Source organism: Coenobita brevimanus, chromosome 53 (genome assembly GCF_032717465.1).
Source record: "Coenobita brevimanus isolate Jiangsu-jjx chromosome 53, ASM3271746v2, whole genome shotgun sequence".
In the NCBI taxonomy this organism is placed as follows: Eukaryota; Metazoa; Arthropoda; class Malacostraca; order Decapoda; family Coenobitidae; genus Coenobita; species Coenobita brevimanus.
The window spans coordinates 3,815,001-3,840,000 of NC_137006.1; the positions used below are offsets into that span (position 1 = coordinate 3,815,001).

Genomic DNA, 25,000 nt, shown 5'->3' on the forward strand with positions numbered 1-25,000 from the left:
TTGGTGGCAGCGGTGGGAAATTGGTGGTAGCGGTGGGAAACTGGCGGTAGTGTTGGGAAATTGGCAGTAGCATTGGTAAATTGGTGGTAGCGTTGGTAAATTGGTGGCAGTGGTGGGATAGTCACTTCCACCTCACACCAACTGTAGCGGCTCCTATGGTCCAGCATGAGAATCACAGTGCCACGTGCCGCTTCATGTGCAGACTGAGGTGGTCGGAGCGGGAGAAGGCGCGCTCACACAGGCGACACTGGAAGGGCCGGTCGCCGGTGTGCTTGCGGTAGTGTCGCGTCAACTCGTCCGACCGCGCAAACCTCCAGCCACACCCGCGCCACCTACATGTGTATGGCTTCTCGCCCGTGTGTGTGCGCAGGTGGGCCTTCAGGTGTGATGACTTTGTGTATGTCTTGAGGCAGGCCGGGTGAGGGCAAGGGTGGACTACAGGGCGACGGCGGCTGCGGCGACGACGTGGGCGGGTGGCGGCCGGTGGTGGTGTCTCTTCAGGAGGCATGACGGGTGGGCAAAGGATGGGTGCAGCTACAAGTCCTGGTGGGTGTGGGGATGTGGGTGGGGTGAGCACTATCCCCGACCCACCCCAGTACTGGTAGAGTCCCGCTCCACCCCTCCGCCCCACCACAATCCCAGAGCCAGGCGGAGGGGTGTTGTAGAGAGGACGGGGAGCCATCTGAATGTCACTTGGAGCCGAGCTTTTGAAGCAACCAGGAAATGGGGAAGATGGCTGGCTGGAATTGGTGGCAGGAGGTGTGTGGTGTGTGGCAAATGGTGTCTTGGTGGTGGATGCCTTTTCAGTGGTGTATGTGGTATTGTGGTGTGGTATACCAGTGGTATGGGAAGCACTGTTGGGTATTCCAGTGGTGTGATTTGTCGTGTTGGGTATTTTCATGGTGTGGGTGTTGGTAAAAGATTTCTCAGTGGTGTGGGCACTGGTATAGGATGCTTCTGTGGTGTGGGCAAGGGTGTAGGACTCCTCTGTGGTATGGAGGATGGTATAGGATGTCTCGGGGGTGGTATGGGGAGATATACCGGCACTGTAGGGCATCTCCACCACCTGGGAAGCTGACGTGGAGTGGGCATAACCTAAAAACACCTGTTCGCACTCCATCCACCTTCCCGAACCCTGGTGCGAGTGGGCGGGGAAGGCACTGGGGAGTTGCGGCAGGTGGGTGGGGTCACTGGCATTGCACCCACCCACTGTTATATCAACCGTGCTGCCTCCTGGGGGTGTGGGCGGGAGGGGTGGGGGCTGGGCGTGCTCTGGAGGGCTAAGGTGGCTGGGGTTAAGCTGGACGGGGCTGAAATGTGGCTGAGATGAAGCTAGCTGGGTGGGGTCTGGGGGTGTGTGGGTTGGGTCTGGGTGAGTGTGGGTGGGATGGGGGTAGCTGAGGGTGGGATCTAGGTGGGTGTGGGTGTGGTCTAGGGTGGGGGCGGGGTCTGGAGTGGTCTGGGAGGGAATGGCGTGGCTTCGGGCGGGGTCTGGTGGGCTGTGGGCTTCCTCCATCAACACTGATTCGAGGTCCAGCCACATCTGCAAAGAAGAGTGGGTTTTGAGATAGTAAGCTCTCTCTCTCTCCTCAACTTCTCTCTCTCCCTCTTTCTTCTTGCTCTCTCCCTCTCCCTCTTGTTGCTGTCAATCTCCCTCTCTCTCTCTCTCTCCTATCTCTTGTTGCTCTCTCTCTCTCTCTCTCTCCTATCTCTTGTTGCTCTCTCTCTCTCTCTCTCTCTCTCCTATCTCTTGTTGCTCTCTCTCTCTACTTACTCAAACACACACACACAAACAGAAATGGACAGAAATATTGACAGACAGACAGGTATAGTTAGAGAGAGAGAGAGAGAGAGAGAGAGAGAGAGATTTGGCTACCCTGGTAGCCATCTTAAATTCAGTGTCTATACTCTCTTCACTCCAACTTGGCCCAGATTTTCGTCCTTTTGCAGCTTATTTCACGTAGCTCAGTGGCAGAAAAAGACAATACTACGGCTCTACATCTTTTCCATAGCACTTCTTCGTGACTAGCATAAAAAACAATACTATGGCTCTACATCCTTTCCACAGCACTTCTTCGTGACTAGCATCATATTCTAGTGTTAATCCATGGCAATTTTTGGGCAAGTGAGAGTGAACAGAGACTAGTAACCAAGGAGATTCATACCTGCCTTCTCGCCAGGTAAGGATGCTCCCTAACACCTCTTCCTTAGCGATTTAGTTTTGGGTATGGTTGGTTAATGTCCTTTTGTACGTATGTATGCAGAGTATGGCGATACTGGAAGGATTTATGTAACACAGAAGAGGACAGTAAGGCGTAATAAGCAAAATAAATCGCTTAGAAAAGGAGTTCGGGAGAATCCTTTGTGCAGAATATGGCGATATTGGAGGGATTTATGTAACACAAGAGGACAGTATGGTTTAAACAAAATAAATCGCTTAGGAAAAAGTGTTGGGGAGATTCCTTTTATACAGAGCATGGCGATACGGGAAGGATTTATGTAACACAGAAGAGGACAGTAACGTGGTCAACCAAATAAACTGCTCAGGAAGAGGTGTTAAGGGGTTGATCAGCGCTTCCTAAGTTGGTTAAGAGAGACTGACAAGAAGAGTGTATGTGATTGAGGAGGAGGAGGAGGTATGGGGTGGATGATGGAGAATGAGAGACTGACTAGAAGAGTATATGTGAGTGAAGTATAGAGGGGAGACCAAAGATGAGATGGAGGGATGGAGTGAAATATGAGAGGGAGGTGGGTTGGAGGGAAGGCAGCCAAATGGAGGAGGTAACATGGAGGCGATTTGTTTGTGCCCACCCCTTACAGGATTAAGAGTCTGGAAATGGGACAGCCAGATAGATAGATAGATAGATAGACAGATAGATAGATGGATGGAAATGTAGATAGACAAATAGATAGACTGATGGATGGATGGACACTAGATTGGAATGCTAGTCACGAAGAAGTGCTCTAGGCCTTTTACAAGAACATTAGGGCGTAGTAGCGTAATATGCAATAGTTGAGAGGCACGAATGAGTCTCCTTGGTTACTCGTCAAATCAACCCTCCCATCTAACTAGAATAATAATAATAATAATAATAATAATAGTACGCTAATAATAATAATAATAATAATAATAATAATAATAATAATACTGAGTAATAATAATAATAATAATAATGATGAGTAGTAATAATAATAATAATAATAATAATACCCAGGAAAGAAAATACTAGGAAATTATAGTTATTTCTGATGACAATTTCCGGTGATAATTTCTGGCAATTATAGTGGTGCTAGTCACGAAGAAGTGCCGTGGGAAGGACGCCGTACTCTAGCGCTGCGATACGAGAAATAATTTGGAAATAGACGGGAAATAAAAATATAAATAATAATAAATAAATCAAATCTTTTTCAAATGCAACTTGCCATCCCTCCATCTTGAATGTTGGGTTGTAACGGAAAGAGGGACGCCAAATGATGCTAGTCACGAAGAAGTGCTAAGGAGGGGATGCAGAGCCGTAGTACTATCTTTTTCTGGCACTTAGATACATGGAATAAAAGACGAAATTCTGGGCCAAGTTAAGGTGAAAGGAGTATAGATGGAAATGGTGTCACAAGATGGCCGCCAGTTTAAATACCTTCCCTCCTCTCTCTCTCTCTCTCTCTCAATACAAGTGCTTATATCCTATGTATGAAGAAAGGAAGGATGGATGGATGGATGGATGGATGGATGGATGGACGGAAGAAGGGAAGAAAAGGGAAGGAGGGAAAGAAGGAGGGAAGAACAGAAGGAGGGAAGGAAAAGGAGGAGGGAAGGAAGGAAGAAGGGAAAAGACGGAATGAAGGAAGGAAGGAGGGAGGCGAGGAAGTGGAGGGAAGGATGGGATGCAAAAAGAAAAGAAGAAAAGGTAGAAAAGAAGGAAGGGAGGGAGGGAGGGAGGGAGGGAGGGAGGGGTGGATGGGAGGGAGGGAGGGAGGGAGGGAGGGAGGGAGGGAGGGAGGGAGGGAGGGAGGGAGGGGGTGGGAGGGAGGGAGGGAGGGAGGGGTGGATGGGAGGGAGGGAGGGAGGGAGGGAGGGAGGGAGGGAGGGGTGGATGGGAGGGAGGGAGGGAGGGAGGGAGGGAGGGAGGGAGGGGGGGATGGGAGGGAGGGAGGGAGGGAGGGAGGGAGGGGGGGATGGGAGGGAGGAAGGGAGGGAGGGAGGGAGGGAGGGAGGGGTGGATGGGAGGGAGGGAGGGAGGGGTGGATGGGAGGGAGGGAGGGAGGGAGGGAGGGAGGGAGGGGTGGATGGATGGATGGGAGGGAGGGAGGGAGGGAGGGAGGGAGGGAGGGAGGGAGGGAAGGAAGGAAGGACTGATGGATGGATGGAAGGAAAGAAGGAAGGATGTATATATGTATGGATGGATGGATAGAAGGAAGGAAGGAAGGAAGGGAGAAAGGAAAGAAGGAAGGAAATACAGGAAGGAAAGAAGGAAGGAAATACAGGAAGAAAAGAAGGAAGGAAATACAGGAAGGAAAGAAGGAAGGAAATACAGGAAGGAAAGGAAGGACGGGAGGGAGGACGCAAAGAGCCAATGAATGGGAAGGAGCGAAGGAAAGAAGGAAGAGAGGAACGAGGGAAGGAGAAATTAAGGCATGAATAAAAGAAAGGAGGGAGGGACACAGAGAAGGGAGGAAGGAAGGGAGGGAGGATGGATGGAAGGGAGGAAGGAAGGGAGGGCAGAAGGGAGGGTGGAAGGTGGGAAAGGCTGAGGAAGGAGAGAGAGAGAGAGAGAGAGAGAGAGAGAGAGAGAGAGAGAGAGAGAGAGAGAGAGATTAAAGTCAAACTGATACAACTCACCTGGTTAAATTCAAGAAGAGAGGAAGACGAAGAGGGTGAGAGAGAATATTTATCTTCCTCCATCTCTCTCTCTTATCTCCCTTCTATCTCTATCTTCTTTCTTTCTTTCTCTACCGCTCTCCAGGATGCAACACCCTTCCCCTCTCACAGCCAAACCCAGACTGACATCCTTCGCTTCCTCGGCCCTCTCCCCCTCCATCCCACCATCTCCCTCGCCACTCCTACTTTCCTCCGCGTCTCTCCTTCTTCCCTCCATCCCTCCTTCCCTTCCTGATTCATCCCTCTATCCCTTCATCTACCTATTCGTAGTGATAGTTGCGTTATTTAAGCAGTAGTAGTGAAAACTGTAACAGTGGTTGTGGTGTGCCATTCAAACTCTTCCATCCCATCCTCGCCACTCCTACTTTCCTTCGCCTCTCTCTCCTCCCTCCCTCCCATATCTATCTATCTACCCATCTATCTATCCCACATCCATCTATTCGTAGTGATAATAGCGTTATTTGAGCCGTAGTAGTGAAATCAGAACAATGATCGTGGTGTTGACATTCAAAGTCCTCCAACCTATCTCCTTGGCCACTCCTACTTTCCTCCGCCTCTCTCTCTTCCCTCCCTCCCTCCCATACTTATCTATCTACCTATCTATGCCATATTCATCTATTCGTAGTGATAGTAGCGTTAATTAAGCAGTAGTAGTGGAAATAATAGTAATAATAGTAGTCTCCTTCTTCCTGGCAGTGTTTACATCTTGGTTTGTTGACATCTGGCTTTGTCTCCTAGGGCGTCGCTGATTGGCTGACGGCGAGCCAATAGGAAGGCGGGATTTCACGCAGCCAATGGGAGAGCGAGGTGGGCGGGTCTCTCTCTCTCTCTCTCTCTCTCTCTCTCTCTCTCTCGTGGCTTAAAGGTTAGAGAGAGAGAGAGAGAGAGAGAGAGTAAAAACAATGGAGAAATGAGAATAGAAACGGAGAAATGAGAGAGAGAGAGAGAGAGAGAGAGAGAGAGAGTCATCTAAGGCCAGTTTAAACAGGGAAGACAAGTAGGTAAGGTTGTAGGTAAGTAGGCAGGCAGGTAGGTAGGTAGGTAGGTAAGTAGGTAGGTAGGAGGTAGGTAGGTAAGCAGGTTGGTAGGTGGGTAAGTAGGTAGGTAGTAGTGGTAGATGAGGGTAACACACACACACACACACACACACACACACACACACACACACACGGAAAGCTTTAATGTAAAGTGTTAATATTCTTAAATTATTTATATCTATCTATCTATAGCCAGACGCCTTAAGGGGTGGCCACAAACAAATCGCCTCCATGTCGCCTTTTTGTCATTTGGCTGCCCTCCCTTCAACTCACACACTTCTATCTCCCTCCCTCCATCTCGTCCTTGGTCTCCCCTCCACCTTACTCACATACAATCTCCTAGTCAGTCTCTCATTCTCCATCCCCTCCACCCCATCCCTCCACCTCATCCTTGGTCTCCCCCTCCACCTCATATTCTCCTAGTCAGTCTCTCAATCAAACTATCTCCAAATAATTGTTTTTTATGAGAGTGGTAGTTGCTGAGATGGTGGTAGTTGTGGTAGTAATGGTGATAGTTGTGGTGGTGGTAATGACGGTAATGGTGGAAACTGTGGTGGTAATGTTGGTGGTAATGCTGGTAGATGTGGTAGTTGTGGTGGTAGCAGAGAAATATCAGTAGCTGTGGTGGTGGTGGTGGTGGTAATGTTGATAGTTGTGGTAGTAATAGTGGTAGTTGTGGTGATAGCTGTAGTGGTGGTAGTTGTGGTAATATTTGTAGTTTTGGTAGTAATGGTGGTAGTGTTGGTAGTAATGGTGGTAGTGTTGGTAGTAATGGTGGTAGTGTTGGTAGTAATGGTGGTAGTGGTGGTAGTAATGGTGGTAGTAGTGGCAGACACGTGTTAAATTCCCACGGTAAATCTCTTCTCAAGGACTTCTCTCTCACTCCTTCCTGTCCCCCCCCCCAGCTCTCTCTCTCTCTCTCTCTCTCACTTTGTCTCTGAATTTCCTCTGTCTATCTATCTACTTACCTATTCATCCATCTATCTAAATACATATCCATCCAATAAACCATTTATCTATCTATAATTATCTCTCTCTCTCAATCCCCTCAATCTATCTATCTATCCGTCCATCTCTAGTTCTCTCTTCCTTTTTTTGTCAGTCTGTCTCTCTGTCCAATCGTCCATCCATCTATCTATAATTCTCTCTCTCTCTCTCTCTCTCTCTCTCTCAGACAATCATGGTTAAGTGCTGACACGCGCCTCACTCCGACTCGCACGTGGCGGAGGGAGGGAGGGAGGGAGGGAAGAAGGAAGGACGGAAGGGAGGAAGGAGGGAGGGAGGGAGGGAGGGAGGGAAGAAGGAAGGACGGAAGGGAGGGAGGGAGGGAGGAAGGAAGGAAGGGAGGGAGGGAGGGAGGAAGGAAGGAAGGAAGGAAGGAGGGAAGGGAGGGAGGGAGGGAGGGAGAGAGGGAGGGGAGGAAGGAGGGAAGGAAGGGAGGAAGGAGGGAAGGGAGGGAGGGAGGGAGGGAGGGAGGGAGGAAGTAAGGGAGGGAGGGAGGGACATATCTTGGAGGTCTGGTATTTCCTCCCTCTCTCACTCCTTCCCTCCTTCACCTACATCTCCCTCCTCCTTCTGCTCCTCTCACCCTCCTTTCCTTCCTTCCCTTTCCTCTCCATTCCTTCCTTCCCTTTCCTCTCCATTCTATCCTCTCTCTCTCTCTCTCTCTCTCTCTCTCTCTCTCTCTCTCTCTCTCTCACTGAAAATGATCCTTTTCACAAGTAATCTATCATAATTTCCTACAATAATGCATATTAATAATAACACTACAACGAGTAATAATAATAATAATAATAATAATAATAATATAATAATAATATAATAATAATAATAAATAATAATAACTAATACTACTACTACTACTAATAATAATAAAAATAAGAATAAAAATAATAATAAAAATAATAGTAATAATAAGTAACAATAATAAAAATAGGCTAATAAAAAATAATAATAATAATAATGGAAATGTCGCAGTTTTTTACCGGCAGCGATCCGCCTCGAGGCCATATTGTCGTAAGATACCCGCTTCAAAAAGAACGTAAGAAGAAAAAGCCACAGGAAATTCATTCATCTTCTGTCCAACCAAAAACCGAACGACAGAAAGAAAAGCCGCACCGACCAATTTTCCACACACACACACACACACACACACACACACACACACACACACACACACACACACACACACACAAAGGCCTGAGAGGATATGGTTTTCCTTCCAAATAAAATCGAATGAAAAATTAAACCTAGACAAGTGAGCCAAATTTCTTATATATAAAAAAAGGGAGATTCGCTCACTTTCCAAACACCAAGAGACAATACACGGGAGGCCACAGAGGAGAAAAAATTACTTAGAGGAGGCAAGACTTGGCAATAAGTATACGTACAATAAAGTAACTAAAATACTATGCAATTACTAACACTACTACTACTAATAATAGTAATATGTATCTAATTACCTAAGGCTTATAGTAGTAACAAAATAATAACTATAATAATATTTAATTAGCTGAAAATAATAATAATAATAATAATAATAATAATTAATAGTAATAACTATAACTGTACTAAGCTAAAGATAACAAAAATGATAATAATGAAAATAATAATAATAATAATAATAATAATAATTGTAATAAGCCAAAGATAACAATAATGATAATAATAATAATAATAATAATAATAATAACCATCATCATCCAGACCTCTTCTCCCACCTAAGGATGGGGTGAGGCATAAAAAAAAAATATTCTATATCTAATTAAATGGGCCACACACTCACTAACTCACCTTCCAAGACACTGGAATCAAAATAATAATAACTGACAAGTATTTAAGTACAAGAGGAAGTAATAATAGTAAATCTAACTTACTAAACCTAATAATAATAATAATAGTAATAATAATGTATATTAATAATAATAATAATTTTATAATAATAATAATAATAATAATAATAATAATAATTTATAAAAATAATAATAATTTATAAAAATAATAATTTATAATAATTTATAATAATAATAATATTAATAATAATTTATAATAATAAAAATTCAATAATTTTTATACCGGTAATAATATGCATCCACTCACTTGATGTACTGTTGTTTGGGAGTCTGCTCTTTCCTCTCGTCCTACTTTCCTCTTCCTTCTGCCTGTGGGTGACTTTACACTCCCTCTTCTGTCTTTCTTTCCTTCATTCTTTCCTCTTCCTTCTGCCTGTGGGTGACTTTACACTCCCTCTTCTGTCTTTCTTTCCTTCATTCTTTCCTCTTCCTTCTGCCTGTGGGTGACTTTACACTCCCTCTTCTGTCTTTCTTTCCTTCATTCTTTCCTCTTCCTTCTGCCTGTGGGTGACTTTACACTCCCTCTTCTGTCTTTCTTTCCTTCATTCTTTCCTCTTCCTTCTGCCTGTGGGTGACTTTACACTCCCTCTTCTGTCTTTCTTTCCTTCATTCTTTCCTCTTCCTTCTGCCTGTGGGTGACTTTACACTCCCTCTTCTGTCTTTCTTTCCTTCATTCTTTCCTCTTCCTTCTGCCTGTGGGTGACTTTACACTCCCTCTTCTGTCTTTCTTTCCTTCATTCTTTCCTCTTCCTTCTGCCTGTGGGTGACTTTACACTCCCTCTTCTGTCTTTCTTTCCTTCATTCTTTCCTCTTCCTTCTGCCTGTGGGTGACTTTACACTCCCTCTTCTGTCTTTCTTTCCTTCATTCTTTCCTCTTCCTTCTGCCTGTGGGTGACTTTACACTCCCTCTTCTGTCTTTCTTTCCTTCATTCTTTCCTCTTCCTTCTGCCTGTGGGTGACTTTACACTCCCTCTTCTGTCTTTCTTTCCTTCATTCTTTCCTCTTCCTTCTGCCTGTGGGTGACTTTACACTCCCTCTTCTGTCTTTCTTTCCTTCATTCTTTCCTCTTCCTTCTGCCTGTGGGTGACTTTACACTCCCTCTTCTGTCTTTCTTTCCTTCATTCTTTCCTCTTCCTTCTGCCTGTGGGTGACTTTACACTCCCTCTTCTGTCTTTCTTTCCTTCATTCTTTCCTCTTCCTTCTGCCTGTGGGTGACTTTACACTCCCTCTTCTGTCTTTCTTTCCTTCATTCTTTCCTCTTCCTTCTGCCTGTGGGTGACTTTACACTACCTCTTCTGTCTTTCTTTCCTTCATTCTTTCCTCTTCCTTCTGCCTGTGGGTGACTTTACACTCCCTCTTCTGTCTTTCTTTCCTTCATTCTTTCCTCTTCCTTCTGCCTGTGGGTGACTTTACACTCCCTCTTCTGTCTTTCTTTCCTTCATTCTTTCCTCTTCCTTCTGCCTGTGGGTAACTTTACACTCCCTCTTCTGTCTTTCTTTCCTTCATTCTTTCCTCTTCCTTCTGCCTGTGGGTAACTTTACACTCCCTCTTCTGTCTTTCTTTCCTTCATTCTTTCCTCTTCCTTCAGCCTGTGGGTGACTTTACACTCCCTCTTCTGTCTTTCTCTCCTTCATTCTTTCCTCTTCCTTCTGCCTGTGGGTGACTTTACACTCCCTCTTCTGTCTTTCTTTCCTTCATTCTTTCCTCTTCCTTCTGCCTCTGGGTGACTTTACACTCCCTCTTCTGTCATTCTCTCCTTCATTCTTTCCTCTTCCTTCTGCCTGTGGGTGACTTTACACTCCCTCTTCTGTCATTCTTTCCTTCATTCTTTCCTCTTCCTTCCGCCTGTGGGTGACTTTACACTCCCTCTTCTGTCTTTCTTTCCTTCATTCTTTCCTCTTCCTTCTGCCTGTGGGTGACTTTACACTCCCTCTTCTGTCTTTCTTTCCTTCATTCTTTCCTCTTCCTTCTTGCTGTGGGTGACTTTACACTCACTCTTCTGTCTTTCTTTCCTTCATTCTTTCCTCTTCCTTCTGCCTGTGGGTGACTTTACACTCCCTCTTCTGTCTTTCTTTCCTTCATTCTTTCCTCTTCCTTCTGCCTGTGGGTGACTTTACACTCCCTCTTCTTTCTTTCTTTCATTCTTTCCTCTTCCTTCTGCCTGTGGGTGACTTTACACTCCCTCTTCTGTCTTTCTTTCCTTCATTCTTTCCTCTTCCTTCTGCCTGTGGGTGACTTTACACTCCCTCTTCTTTCTTTCCTTCATTCTTTCCTCTTCCTTCTACCTGTGGGTGACTTTACACTCCCTCTTCTTTCTTTCCTTCATTCTTTCCTCTTCCTTCTGCCTGTGGGTGACTTTACACTCCCTCTTCTGTCTTTCTTTCCTTCATTCTTTCCTCTTCCTTCTGCCTGTGGGTAACTTTACACTCCCTCTTCTGTCTTTCCTTCATTCTTTCCTCTTCCTTCTGCCTGTGGGTGACTTTACACTCCCTCTTCTGTCTTTCTTTCCTCTTCCTTCTACCTGTGGGTAACTTTACACTCCCTCTTCTGTCTTTCTTTCCTTCATTCTTTCCTCTTCCTTCTGCCTGTGGGTAACTTTACACTCCCTCTTCTGTCTTTCTTTCCTCTTCCTTCTGCCTGTAGGTGACTTTACACTCCCTCTTCTGTCTTTCTTTCCTTCATTCTTTCCTCTTCCTTCTGCCTGTGGGTGACTTTACACTCCCTCTTCTGTCTTTCTCTCCTTCATTCTTTCCTCTTCCTTCTGCCTGTGGGTGACTTTACACTCCCTCTTCTGTCTTTCTTTCCTTCATTCTTTCCTCTTCCTTCTGCCTGTGGGTGACTTTACACTCCCTCTTCTGTCTTTCTTTCCTTCATTCTTTCCTCTTCCTTCTACCTGTGGGTGACTTTACACTCCCTCTTCTGTCTTTCTTTCCTTCATTCTTTCCTCTTCCTTCTGCCTGTGGGTGACTTTACACTCCCTCTTCTGTCTTTCTTTCCTTCATTCTTTCCTCTTCCTTCTACCTGTGGGTGACTTTACACTCCCTCTTCTGTCTTTCTTTCCTTCATTCTTTCCTCTTCCTTCTGCCTGTGGGTGACTTTACACTCCCTCTTCTGTCTTTCTTTCCTTCATTCTTTCCTCTTCCTTCTACCTGTGGGTGACTTTACACTCCCTCTTCTGTCTTTCTTTCCTTCATTCTTTCCTCTTCCTTCTGCCTGTGGGTGACTTTACACTCCCTCTTCTGTCTTTCTTTCATTCTTTCCTCTTCCTTCTGCCTGTGGGTGACTTTACACTCCCTCTTCTATCTTTCTTTCCTTCATTCTTTCCTCTTCCTTCTGCCTGTGGGTGAATTTACACTCCCTCTTCTGTCTTTCTTTCCTTCATTCTTTCCTCTTCCTTCTGCCTGTGGGTGACTTTACACTCCCTCTTCTGTCTTTCCTTCATTCTTTCCTCTTCCTTCTGCCTACGGGTGACTTTACACTCCCTCTTCTGTCTTTCTTTCCTTCATTCTTTCCTCTTCCTTCTGCCTGTGGGTGACGTTACACTCCCTCTTCTGTCTTTCTTTCCTTCATTCTTTCCTCTTCCTTCTGCCTGTGGGTGACTTTACACTCCCTCTTCTGTCTTTCCTTCATTCTTTCCTCTTCCTTCTGCCTGTGGGTGACTTTACACTCCCTCTTCTGTCTTTCTTTCCTTCATTCTTTCCTCTTCCTTCTGCCTATCAGTGACTTTACACTCCCTCTTCTGTCTTTCTTTCCTCTTCCTTCTGCCTGTGGGTGACTTTACACTCCCTCTTCTGTCTTTCCTTCATTCTTTCCTCTTCCTTCTACCTGTGGGTGACTTTACACTCCCTCTTCAGTCTTTCTTTCCTTCATTCTTTCCTCTTCCTTCTGCCTGTGGGTGACTTTACACTCCCTCTTCTGTCTTTCTTTCCTTCATTCTTTCCTCTTCCTTCTGCCTGTGGGTGACTTTACACTCCCTCTTCTGTCTTTCTTTCCTTCATTCTTTCCTCTTCCTTCTGCCTGTGGGTGACTTTACACTCCCTCTTCTGTCTTTCCTTCATTCTTTCCTCTTCCTTCTGCCTGTGGGTGACTTTACACTCCCTCTTCTGTCTTTCTTTCCTTCATTCTTTCTTCTCCCTTCTGCCTGTGGGTGACTCTACACTCCCTCTTCTGTCTTTCTTTCCTTCATTTTTTCCTCTTCCTTCTGCCTATCAGTGACTTTACACTCCCTCTTCTGTCTTTCTTTCCTTCATTCTTTCCTCTTCCTTCTGCCTGTGGGTGACTTTACACTCCCTCTTCTGTCTTTCTTTCCTTCATTCTTTCCTCTTCCTTCTGCCTGTGGGTGACTCTACACTCCCTCTTCTGTCTTTCCTTCATTCTTTCCTCTTCCTTCTGCCTGTGGGTGACTTTACACTCCCTCTTCTGTCTTTCTTTCCTTCATTCTTTCCTCTTCCTTCTCCCTGTGGGTGACTTTACACTCCCTCTTCTGTCTTTCTTTCTTTCATTCTTTCCTCTTCCTTCTGCCTGTGGGTGACTTTACACTCCCTCTTCTGTCTTTCTTTCCTTCATTCTTTCCTCTTCCTTCTGCCTGTGGGTGACTTTACACTCCCTCTTCCGTCTTTCTTTCCTTCATTCTTTCCTCTTCCTTCTGCCTGTGGGTGACTTTACACTCCCTCTTCTGTCTTTCTTTCCTTCATTCTTTCCTCTTCCTTCTGCCTGTGGGTGACTTTACACTCCCTCTTCTGTCTTTCTTTCCTTCATTCTTTCCTCTTCCTTCTGCCTGTGGGTGACTTTACACTCCCTCTTCTGTCTTTCTTTCCTTCATTCTTTCCTCTTCCTTCTGCCTGTGGGTGACTTTACACTCCCTCTTCTGTCTTTCTTTCATTCATTCTTTCCTCTTCCTTCTTCCTGTGGGTGACTTTACACTCCCTCTTCTGTCTGTCTTTCCTTCATTCTTTCCGCTTCCTTCTGCCTGTGGGTAACTCTACACTGAGTGACAAGTCAAATGGTTTCCTGTACACCAGGAAACCATTTAGTACCCTGGGTGGTAACCATATAACCAATTTATGGCACCTGGTGGTTTAGTGGGTAATCAAGGCGCTCCAATCGGATTGAGCCGGTGCAGGTTTATATCCAAGGGATGGTTGGGGTTTATTGCTCATGTAATGCCACTCAGGGATGAGTGAGGCTGGTCACTCTCATCTTAAATGTCAGGACTAACTTGCCTAGCCCTGGGCTCCTACGCTCCTCATGGGGCAACGCAGGATTGAATAATGGATGGATGGATAACAATGAACAGTTCACCTTAAGCTGGGCCAGATCTTCATCCTTTTGCAGCTTATTTCATTTAGCTCAGTGGCTGAAAAAGACGATGCTATGGCTCTACATCCTTCCCAGAGCACTTCTTCGTGACTAGCATCATATTCTAGTGTTAATCTCTTGCTATAACTCAGCATTCAAGATGGAGGGATGGCAATTTTAGGCCAAGTTAGGGTAGACAGACTATAACAAGCTCCATCTAACCCACTATACTCCTTTCACCATTACTTGATATAAAATTCTCTCTCTCCATCTCGAAAGCTGCACTGTGACACTATATTAACATTAGAATACCGTATTAGTCACGAAGAAGTGCTATGGAGAGGATGCAGAGCCGTAGTATTGTCTTTTTCCGCTGCTGAGCTTCGTGAAATACGCCGCAAAAGGACGAAAAGCCAGACCAACTTAAGGTGAAGGATTTCTAGATGGCCGTTGACCTTGGAAGCTCGTTCGGCCTTTGACAGGTTTTGTTTTTCGTCCTGCCGGGTGTCTAGTCACCCTCCTCACCAGGCAAGGCCGGTGGGGTCGTCGGTTTAGTCGCTGGCGGTTCGACCATGACACAGGTTGTACTGGGTTACATGGTACCAGTAGCAGGCCCCAGCACGACCTGACCTGACACGAATAATAATAATAATAATAATAGTTGCAGTAGTAGTAGTAGTAGTACCTGTAATAATAATAATAATAATAATAATAATAAATAATAATATAATAATAATTATAGTACCTGAAGAATAAAACACACACACACACACACACACAGGCTAACAAATGACACCCACCTTGTCAACTTTCATCATCTCTTTATTTAATATGTACAGCAAATATATCTCCCATATATATAAAATTTATCAACAGAAAACCAAGGAGCGAAAAAAACAAAAAAACAAAATCATCACCATCTTCTTGAGCAGACCATCACACTCCCATCCACCCGAAAAGGGGAAATGGAAAAACGGAAGAAAAATATCAAAAAAACGCAAAACGGCTTCCCTTACTTATTAGAAAAAAACACACTATGGCTTCCCTTACTGACTACTGACCCTCGGAAACTCTCAATCATCCGTGTGGTCAAACGCTGCAATATTGGGAGTGCAACGTGGCAACCCCTGCATCAATTACACTCGTTGCACATTTAAACGCTCTGTACAAGTCTGAAATGTGTTCCGTGTAGGTGTACACGCGTTCTGTACACGTTTCACACCTGCCCAATACACCTACTTCAAATGCAGTACTTGTTTGCAATATCGGGAGTGCAACACGGCAACCCTTGCATCAATCACACGCGTTGCATGTTTAAAACGCTCTGTACAAGTTTGAAATGTGTTCCGTGTAGGTGTAGACGCGTTCTGTACACGCTTCATACCTGCCCAATACACCTGTTTCAAAACCGTTACTCGTATATTTAAATGTGTCTGTTTGAAAATTTAAACTCACCCCTCTGACACTTTCACCTGTATCTCGTTGGGTAAGGAAGCTCCCAAACACCTCTTCCTTAACAACTTATTCTCCAGACTTCTCATTAATATCCCCTGGTTTGCTTCTTCTGTCTTTTCAATATCAACGTAGATTGCATGAATAACACACAAGAAGACAGTAACAGAACATAACTGGAAATAAATCAGTAAGGAAGAGGTGTTAGTGCATGAATAGCACACAAGAATATAGTAATGGAGCAGAATCAGAAATAAATCAGTAAGGAACAGGTGTTAGTAATATTGCATGACTAACACACAGTATAGTAATGAAGCAGAATCAGGAATATATCAGTAAGAATGTTAACAATACTGCATCTATAACACCCAATAGTACAGCAACAGAGCAGAATCAGGAATAAATCAGTTGGGAAGAGGTGTTAACAACACTGCATCTATAACACGCAAGAATACAGCAACAGAGCAGAATCAGGAATAAATCAGTAAGGAAGAGGTGTTAGTAAGCTTCCTAACTGTACCAGAACACTGCGCTTTAAACACATCCCTCAGAGATTTCAAACGCGTCCCTTACATGCTAAAACACGTCTCGTACGTGTTTGAAATGCGTTCTGTTTGTGTGGCTACCTGCGGCATGTAAATCTGAAACAGCCATGATTTTGGATGGAGAGTGAGAGACTGACGAGAAGAGTGTATGTGAGTGAAGTGGACAGGGGGAGAGGGAGGGGGAGGCCAAGGATGTGATGGAGAGAGAGAGAGAGAGAGAGAGAGAGAGAGAGAGAGAGAGGAGTGTGAGCTGGGTGCAGGGCTGTGAAATGGCAGGGGACAGGGCGACATAAAGGCAATTTGTTTGTGGCCACCCCTTACAGGAGTAAGGCGTCTGGTAATAGATAGATAGATACGAGAAAAGGTGTATTGTAAATGAGATGGAGGGGTTAACATGGAGATGAGATTGCAAAATAAGTTATAAGAGATAAAAGAATATTAACATGAAGAAGTGGAGATGCACGGTGGAAGAGAAATTATGTATCTGTGTACTTCGTCCCTTCCCTACCTCCTTCCCTCTCTCTTCCCCTTCCTCCTCTCCTCTTCCTCTATCTCTTACCTCCCTATTTCTCCTCCTGTCTTTCTCTCCATGTCCAGTAACAAGTAACAGATGTCATGGTACTGGGCAATACCCCTGTCAGCCCTCCACCAGTACCAATTCCAGAGCAAAGGTGAACCCAATACACAACGCCAATACAAAACAGAAGGGGAGGGAAGAGATGGGAAGGAAAGGATAGGGAAGAGGAGGATGAAGAGGGGAAGGGAAGGGAAGGGAGGGGAAGGGAAGGGAAGGAAAGGGAAGGGAAGGGAAGGAAAGGGAAGGGAAGGGAAGGGAAGACAAGGGAAGGGAAGGGAAGGGAAGGGAAGGGAAGGGAAGGGAAGGCAAGGCAAGGGAAAGGAATAGGAAAAGGAGGAGTAGGGAAGGGAAGGGAAAGATTAAGTTGGGTGAGACTGGCTTGGATGAAGTTAGGATAGAATAGGTTAGGGTAGAGTAAGGTGGTGGTGGGTTAGGTCAGATTAGAATAGACTCAATCACAGAAGCAGGATATAAATACTTAGCAATACAAGACAGTACTTTAAGGTCACTCTATACCAAAAAGGGGGTCAGTATATTGAAATAAATAAATAAATAAAATACAATAGTAGCAGTAGTGATAGTAGTAATAATAACAATAATAATAATAATCATAATAATAATAATAATAATAATCATAATAATAATAATAATAATAATAATAATAATAATAATAATCACAGAATTCTACATTTCACCAAAAGCCAATCGTACAGGCTTCTGGCCTTTGGTTCCTTCTTCCTTGCATTAAAAAAAAATAATAGTTTAATAATAATAATAATAATAATAATAACAATAATAATAATAATAATGACTCCCTCTCTCTTCCCCGTCGTAAGAAGTCTCGTAAGCTGAGCCAAATCGTCGTAAGCAAGAATAAATTACGGAAAAAATAATTGAAGCGATGGAGGGAGTTTGGGGGCACTGCTGGTTCTTCAAAAAAAAAATAATGAATAAAAAATAATGAAATTTCCAAAAACGCCATCAAAAATCAAACTCAAAATGCTATACGCCCGGCCATCACACAGGGGCACGTCGGGTCAGGAGGCTCCCTAACACCTTTTCTTTAGTGATTTATTCTCCAATGACTCATTAATTTCCCCCGGCATGCTTTGTATGTCTTTTCAATATGGAGACATGACACTACCTATCTATCTATTGCCAGACGTCTTAATCCTGTAAGGGGTGGCCACAAACAAATCGTCTCCATGTCGCCCTGTCCCCCGCCATTTCACTGCCCTGCTCCCAGCTCACATCCCCCTCTCTCATATACCTCTCCACTCCATCACATCCTCAGCCTCCCCCTCCCTCTTCCCCTCTCCACCTCACTCACATACACTCTCCTCATCAGTCTCTCACTCTGCATCCTCTCCACATGGCCAAACCACCTCAGTGTGTTTCTCCTAACGCTTCCTATCACATGATACACACACGAATATATTAACGGAGCAGAATCAAGAATAAATCAGTAAGGAAAAATTATTAAGTAAGCTTCCTAACCATACTAGAATACCGCCCCTTGAAAAGCATTCTTTGTGGTTAAGAAAGCTCCCTAACACCTCTTCCTTAGTGATTTATCCAAACAACTCAATAATATCCCCTAGTTTGCTTATGTCTTTTCAATATAGACATGATTGCATTACACACAAGAATATAGTAATGCAGCAGAAACTGGGATAAATCAGTAAGGAAAAGGTGTTTGGGAGCTTCATTTAAGAAAGCTCCCTAACACCTCTTCCTTAGTGATTTATCCCCAAACTGCATGACACAAGAATACAGTGACGAACCAGAAACAGGAATAAATCAGAAAGGAAGAGGTGTTAAGGAGCTTCCTAGCCCATGGAGTCTCTCTCTCTCATCACTATACATACACACACACACGCGCACACAAACGTACATATTGACAACTGCATGTACATTAATAATAATAATAGCAGTAATAATATCCACACCAACAAACCATACTGTACATTTTAATAGCATAATTCTGGCCTCACCCACACAGTACCCGGGATAGGGGTCACCTCGGGTCAGGGGAGGTCAGGGGATTCTGCTGACCCCTCTTCTGACCTGACTAAAGCTCATCTCGGGTCACGGGAGGTCGTGGAATTCTGCTGACCTGCCTTCTGACCCGACTAAAGCTCAACTCAGGTCAAGGGAGGTCGTGGAATTCCGCTGACCTGCCTAATGCTCACCTCGGGTCAAGGGAGGTCGTGGAATTCTGCTGACCTGCTTCCTGACCTGACTAAGCTCACCTCGGGCCATGAGGGGTCGTGGAATCCTGTCTTGACCTGCTTCCTGACTTGATTAACGACCCAGATTAACCCAATTAAAATTAGTTCGGGTCATGAGAGGTCACAGGATCCCGGGCCGACCTTCACCATGACCCGATGTGGCCGACATTCACTCAGGTCGACGCTAGGTCAACGAAGACAACCCTGACGTTCTTTATGAAGTAATTAAACAGGTCACAAGGTCACAGCAATTTTTTTCTGACTACTTTCTGACCCTCGTGTAGTATGCTCAGGTCAACAGGGGTCACAGAATCCCAACTATGACCTCCCCAATGACCCGACATGGTAAATATTCACTCAGGTCAATGAATTATACTCTGACCTAATTTTGGACCTCATAAAAATTCACTAAGATGTGCAAATGACCAAAGTAACTCTCTACAAGCTTCCTAACGACCTGGTTCATGGTCGTCGAGGTCAAACGAGGTCACAGAATCCAGGCCCGACCCCCGGCATGACCCGACGTGGCCCAGAACGGACTGCAGTGTGTAATATCAGACTGGGTTGGGTCGGGTCGGGTGCGGACACGTCACATACACGTCCTCAGCTTGGCGGCAACGGGTAAGGCACACACTTATCTATCTACCTCCTGCACTCAACGTTTGTGGCTTTTATATCTACTGCCTCGCTTTTCTACATCTACTTTCTCACTTTCTTTCTTTTTCTCTCACAATTCTATGTCTATTTTCTATTTTTCTCTCACTTTTCTACATCTATTTTCTCTCTTTCTTTTTCTGTCACAATTCTATGTCTATTTTCCTTTTTTCTTTTTCTCTCACAATTCTATGTCTGTTTTCCTTTGTTCTTTTTCTCTCACTTTTCTATGTCTATTTTCTCTTTTTCTCTCACTTTTCTATGGCAATTTTCTCTTGTTCTTTTTCTCTCACCTTTCCTCTCACAATTCTATGTCAATTTTCTCTCTCTCTTCTTCTCTCTCAATTCAACATCTATTTTCACACTTTTTTTTTTTTTCACTCACAATTCTATGTCAATTTTCTCTTTCTTTCTTTTTCTCTCACAATTCTATGTCAATTTTCTCTCTTTCTTTCTTTTTCTCTCACAATTCTATGTCAATTTTCTCACTTTCTTTCTTTTTCTCTCACAATTCTATGTCAATTTTCTCACTTTCTTTTTCTCTCACAATTCTATGTCAATTTTCTCTTTCTTTCTTTTTCTCTCACAATTCTATGTCAATTTTCTCTCTTTCTTTCTTTTTCTCTCACAATTCTATGTCAATTTTCTCTTTCTTTCTTTTTCTCTCACAATTCTGTCAATTTTCTCACTTTCTTTCTTCTTCTCTCACAATTCTGTCAATTTTCTCTTTCTTTCTTTTTCTCTCACAATTCTACCCCTGTTTTCACACTTTCTTTCTCTCTCACTATTCTCTTACTGTACTATCTTTTTTTTAACTTTCTACCTCCCTTTCTCCTTTCTCACTTTTTCTTTCTCACTTTCCTATGTCTATTTTGTCATTTTCTCACAATTCTTTTACTATCTTTTATAATTCTCTACCTCCCTTTCTCCTGTCTCACTTTTTCTTTCTCTCTCACTCTTCCTCCTCCTTCCTCCTTTCCTCCCTCTCTTCTTCCACTTTCCTCCTCTCTTCTTCCTCTTTCACTGTTTCCTCCTCTCTTCTTCCTCCCTCTCCTCTTCCTTCTTCCTCCTTTCCTCCCTCTCTTCTTCCTCTTTCCTCCTCTCCTCCTCCTTTCCTCCCTTCTTCTTCCTCTTTCCTCCTCTCTTCCTCTTTCCTCCACTCTTTCTCCTTTCCTCCCTCTCTTCTTCCACTTTCCTCCTCTTTTCTTCCTCTCCTCCCTCTCTTCTTCCTCTTTCCTCCTCTCCTCTTTCTCTTCTTCCTCTTTCCTCCTTTCCTCCCTCTCTTCTTCCTCTTTCCTCCTCTCTTCCTCCTTTCCTCCTTCTCTTCTTCCTCTTTCCTCCTCTCTTCCACCTTTCCTCCACTCCTTTCTGCCACCCACTATCTCCACTTTTTCAAAATTTCAAATCTTCCCAATCATCCAATCTATCTATAAAGAAATGCTCTATCTATCTATCTATCTATCTATTGACCCCTCAGCAAGACAAACACACAAACAAACAAAAAACACTGCTTGCTGCACGTTTGAAAGAAATCACAGTTACCAGTTGCTTGGAATTATCACCATCATCATCATCATCATCATCATCATTACTATTATCATCATTATCATTACCATCACTGCCATCATTACCATCATCATCATCACCATTATTACCCTCGTCATCATCATTACCATCATCATTATTATCCTCGTCATCATCACCATCATCGCTATCATTACCATCATTATCATCATCATCATTACCGTCATCATCACTATTATCATCATCATCATCAATTTGCACTGTTTCCTCCTCTGCCCCCTTCTCCTTCCTCTCCTCCTCCTCATCACCATCATCATCATCATCATCACCATTACATATTATGCACTATTTCACCATCATCATTATTTTCAAAGTCTGATCATTATCATAATAATTTAAAGACCTTCATCATAATAATAATTAATTTTGTAATCCATCATCATCATCATCATCACCATCATCACTATCATCATCATCATCATCACAAGTCTGCCATCAACATCATCATCACCAACACAATCTCCCATCATCATCATTACAATCACCAACATCATCACCATCATCACTACCACCATTAAAAAAAAAAAAAAAAAAAAAAAAAAAATAATAATAATAATAATAAAAATAATGCTCATAACACTAATAATAATAAAATACCAATAATAACCATAATAATAATAATAACAATAATAATAATAATAATAATAATAATACAATCACCATTCCACACTTGATGTAGTGCTGCTCTCGGGTGTCTGCCCTTTCCTCTCCTCCGCCCTTCTTTCCCTCCATCCTCTTCTGTCTCTCTTTCCTTCATTCTTTCCTCTTCCTTCTGCCTGTGGGTGACTTTACACTCCCTCTTCTGTCTGTCTTTCCTTCATTCTTTCCTCTTCCTTCTGCCTGTGGGTAACTTTACACTCCCTCTTCTGTCTGTCTTTCCTTCATTCTTTCCTCTTCCTTCTGCCTGTGGGTAACTTTACACTCCCTCTTCTGTCTTTCTTTCCTTCATTCTTTCCTCTTCCTTCTGCCTGTGGGTAACTTTACACTCCCTCTTCTGTCTCTCTTTCCTTCATTCTTTCCTCTTCCTTCTGCCTGTGGGTGACTTTACACTCCCTCTTCTGTCTGTCTTTCCTTCATTCTTTCCTCTTCCTTCTGCCTGTTGGTGACTTTACACTCCCTCTTCTGTCTGTCTTTCCTTCATTCTTTCCTCTTCCTTCTGCCTGTGGGTGACTTTACACTCCCTCTTCTGTCTTTCTTTCCTTCATTCTTTCCTCTTCCTTCTGCCTGTGGGTGACTTTACACTCTTGTCTGTCTGTCTTTCTTTCCTTCATTCTTTCCTCTTCCTTCTGCCTGTGGGTGACTTTACACTCTTGTCTGTCTGTCTTTCTTTCCTTCATTCTTTCCTCTTCCTTCTGCCTGTGGGTGACTTTACACTCCCTCTTCTGTCTTTCTTTCCTTCATTCTTTCCTCTTCCTTCTGCCTGTAGGTGACTTTACACTCCCTCTCCTGTCTTTCTTTCCTTCATTCTTTCCTCTTCCTTCTGCCTGTAGGTGACTTTACACTCCCTCTTCTGTCTTTCTTTCCTTCATTCTTTCCTCTTCCTTCTGCCTGTGGGTGACTTTACACTCCCTCTTCTGTCTTTCTTTCCTTCATTCTCTCCTCTTCCTTCTGCCTGTGGGTGACTTTACACTCCCTCTTCTGTCTTTCTTTCCTTCATTCTTTCCTCTTCCTTCTGCCTGTGGGTGACTTTACACTCCCTCTTCCGTCTTTCTTTCCTTCATTCTTTCCACTTCCTTCTGCCTATGGGTGACTTTACACTCCCTCTTCTGTCTTTCCTTCCTTCATTCTTTCCTCTTCCTTCTGCCTGTGGGTAACTCTACACTGAGTGACAAGCCAAATGGTTTCCTGTACACCAGGAAACCATTTACTACGCTGGATGGTAACCATATAACCAAATTATGGCGCCTAGTGGTTTAGTGGGTAATTATTGCACTCCAATCGGATTGAGCTGGTGAAGGTTCATATCCAAGGGGTGGTTGGGGTTTATTGCTCATGTAATGCCACTCAGGGATGAGTGAGGCTGGTCACTCTCATCTTAAATGTCAGGACCAACTTGCCTACCCCCGGGTTCCTACACTTCTCATGGGGCAATGTAGGATTAGATGATGGATGAAATGAATGAATGAATAATACAATACATCCAACTAACGACTGCCTGCCCAGAAAGTCATTACAAGTCAAACGAGAAGGAAAGAAATTGGGGCGGCCATTTTCCCTCAACACCAGGCACTCCCAAACACCCATCCATCTTTCAAACACCCATCCACCTTTCCCTATCTCAAAACCATCCCCACCTCTCTATGGAAAAAGCGTATGGAGATTTTTTTTCCCTTCTCCCTCCCCCCCTTCCTAAAAATCCACAGCCCCAGAACTCAGAAATGCAAAAACCATCATTACCAATCTCTCTTTCAAAATCATCACTACCTCTCCACAAAAAAAGCGTATGGAGATTTTTTTCCCCATCCCTCCCCCTTCTTCAAAAAACGCAAAAACGGCAAATTATCAATGCTTTCTCTATGACACCTAAAGATACAATGTTCACTCTCACCTGACATGATCCCTACCTCCTTTCTGCTCAGCTGATGGCCAGGTGTAGACAGATTGGAGCGGAAAGGTGATTTAATATTGTTTTTACTCTTATCTACCGCCAGACGCCTTAATTTCATAAAGGGTGGCCACAAACAAATCACCTCCATGTCCCCCTGTCCCCCGCCATTTCGCTGCCCTCTCCCCAGCACACACACCCCTCACTCATATATTCTGGCCCAGATTTTCGTCCTTTTGCGGCTTATTTCACATAGCTCAGTGATGAAAAAGACAATACTATGGCTCTACATCCTTTCCATGGCACTTCTTTGTGACAGGCATCATATTCTACGTATCCTTATAATTAAACATTCATGATGGTGAGATGGAAATTTTGGGCCAAGCTAGAGTAAAAAAAAAATGGATAGTAACCAAGGAGACTCGGCTCTACATCCTTTCCACGGCACTTCTTCGTGACAAGCATCATATTCCACAATGTGTCCTTATAACTCAGCATTCATGATGGGGAGATGGCAATTTTGGGCCAAGCTAGTGTGAAAAAATTGGATAGTAACCAAGGAGACGCATTTCCCTGCATCATACAAGAGACCAAATAGCAGAGTAATCAATAGTAACTAAGGAGACTCATTTCCAAACAGCACAGTAACCACTAGTAACCAAGGAGACTCATTTCCCTTCATCATACCAGCAGCCCATCCACATCCAAGCAACACATCATTCGCCAAGTGTAAACAAACGGACTACAGCGGCTGCCAAACCAAGCGCCGGTTATCTGTTCGAGGCGGAGATTGAGGAAGTGGTGTTTACGTCGAGGGCGGGGGATCAGAGAGCGAGAGGACTGAAGTAGCGGCGGCAGAAGACGGCTGCGATGGGCGGCGGTTTGTCCCACGCCGATAACAGCTTGCCCTGACTGCCCTCACACCGCTCGTAGGCCCGGCGGTACTCACGGTCAAACGACGCTGTTGGGGCAAGGAAACAAGAGCGATGGTTTGAATTTCTCTCTCTCTCTCTCTCTCTCTCTCACACACACACACACACACACACACAGGGCTGTTGGGGGAGTGAGAAAATAGTGTCATTTTGAAACTCTCTCTCTCTCTATCATACACACACACACACACACACACACAGTACTATAATAAATTCCTTATAAAACATGATGAAATGTTTTACCACCAACCACACCACCAATCGCACACACAACCACACAAACAACCACACCAGCAACCACACACACAACCACACCAGCAACCACACACACAACCACACCACCAACCACATGACACCACTAGAGGCTGTGGTGGTACTGACTGAGGATGGGTCAATGTGGAAGGTATGCAGTGCCAG

At 44.1% G+C, this 25,000-nt stretch overlaps 2 protein-coding genes across 3 annotated transcripts in view; both read right to left on the minus strand.

Annotated features, from left to right (window-relative positions):
• Positions 1 to 25,000, minus strand: part of LOC145400746 (WD repeat and SOCS box-containing protein 1-like) — a 456,090-nt gene that overhangs the window by 294,636 nt on the left and 136,454 nt on the right. The gene's annotated exons all lie outside the window — the stretch shown is intronic.
• The window catches only part of Crag (DENN domain-containing protein Crag), a 92,561-nt gene continuing 91,786 nt past the window's right edge, over positions 24,226 to 25,000 (minus strand). Inside the window, 1 exon segment of the mRNA XM_080273158.1 lies at positions 24,226 to 24,612. Coding sequence (XP_080129284.1) covers positions 24,476 to 24,612 — 137 coding nt within the window. The 3' untranslated portion in view covers positions 24,226 to 24,475.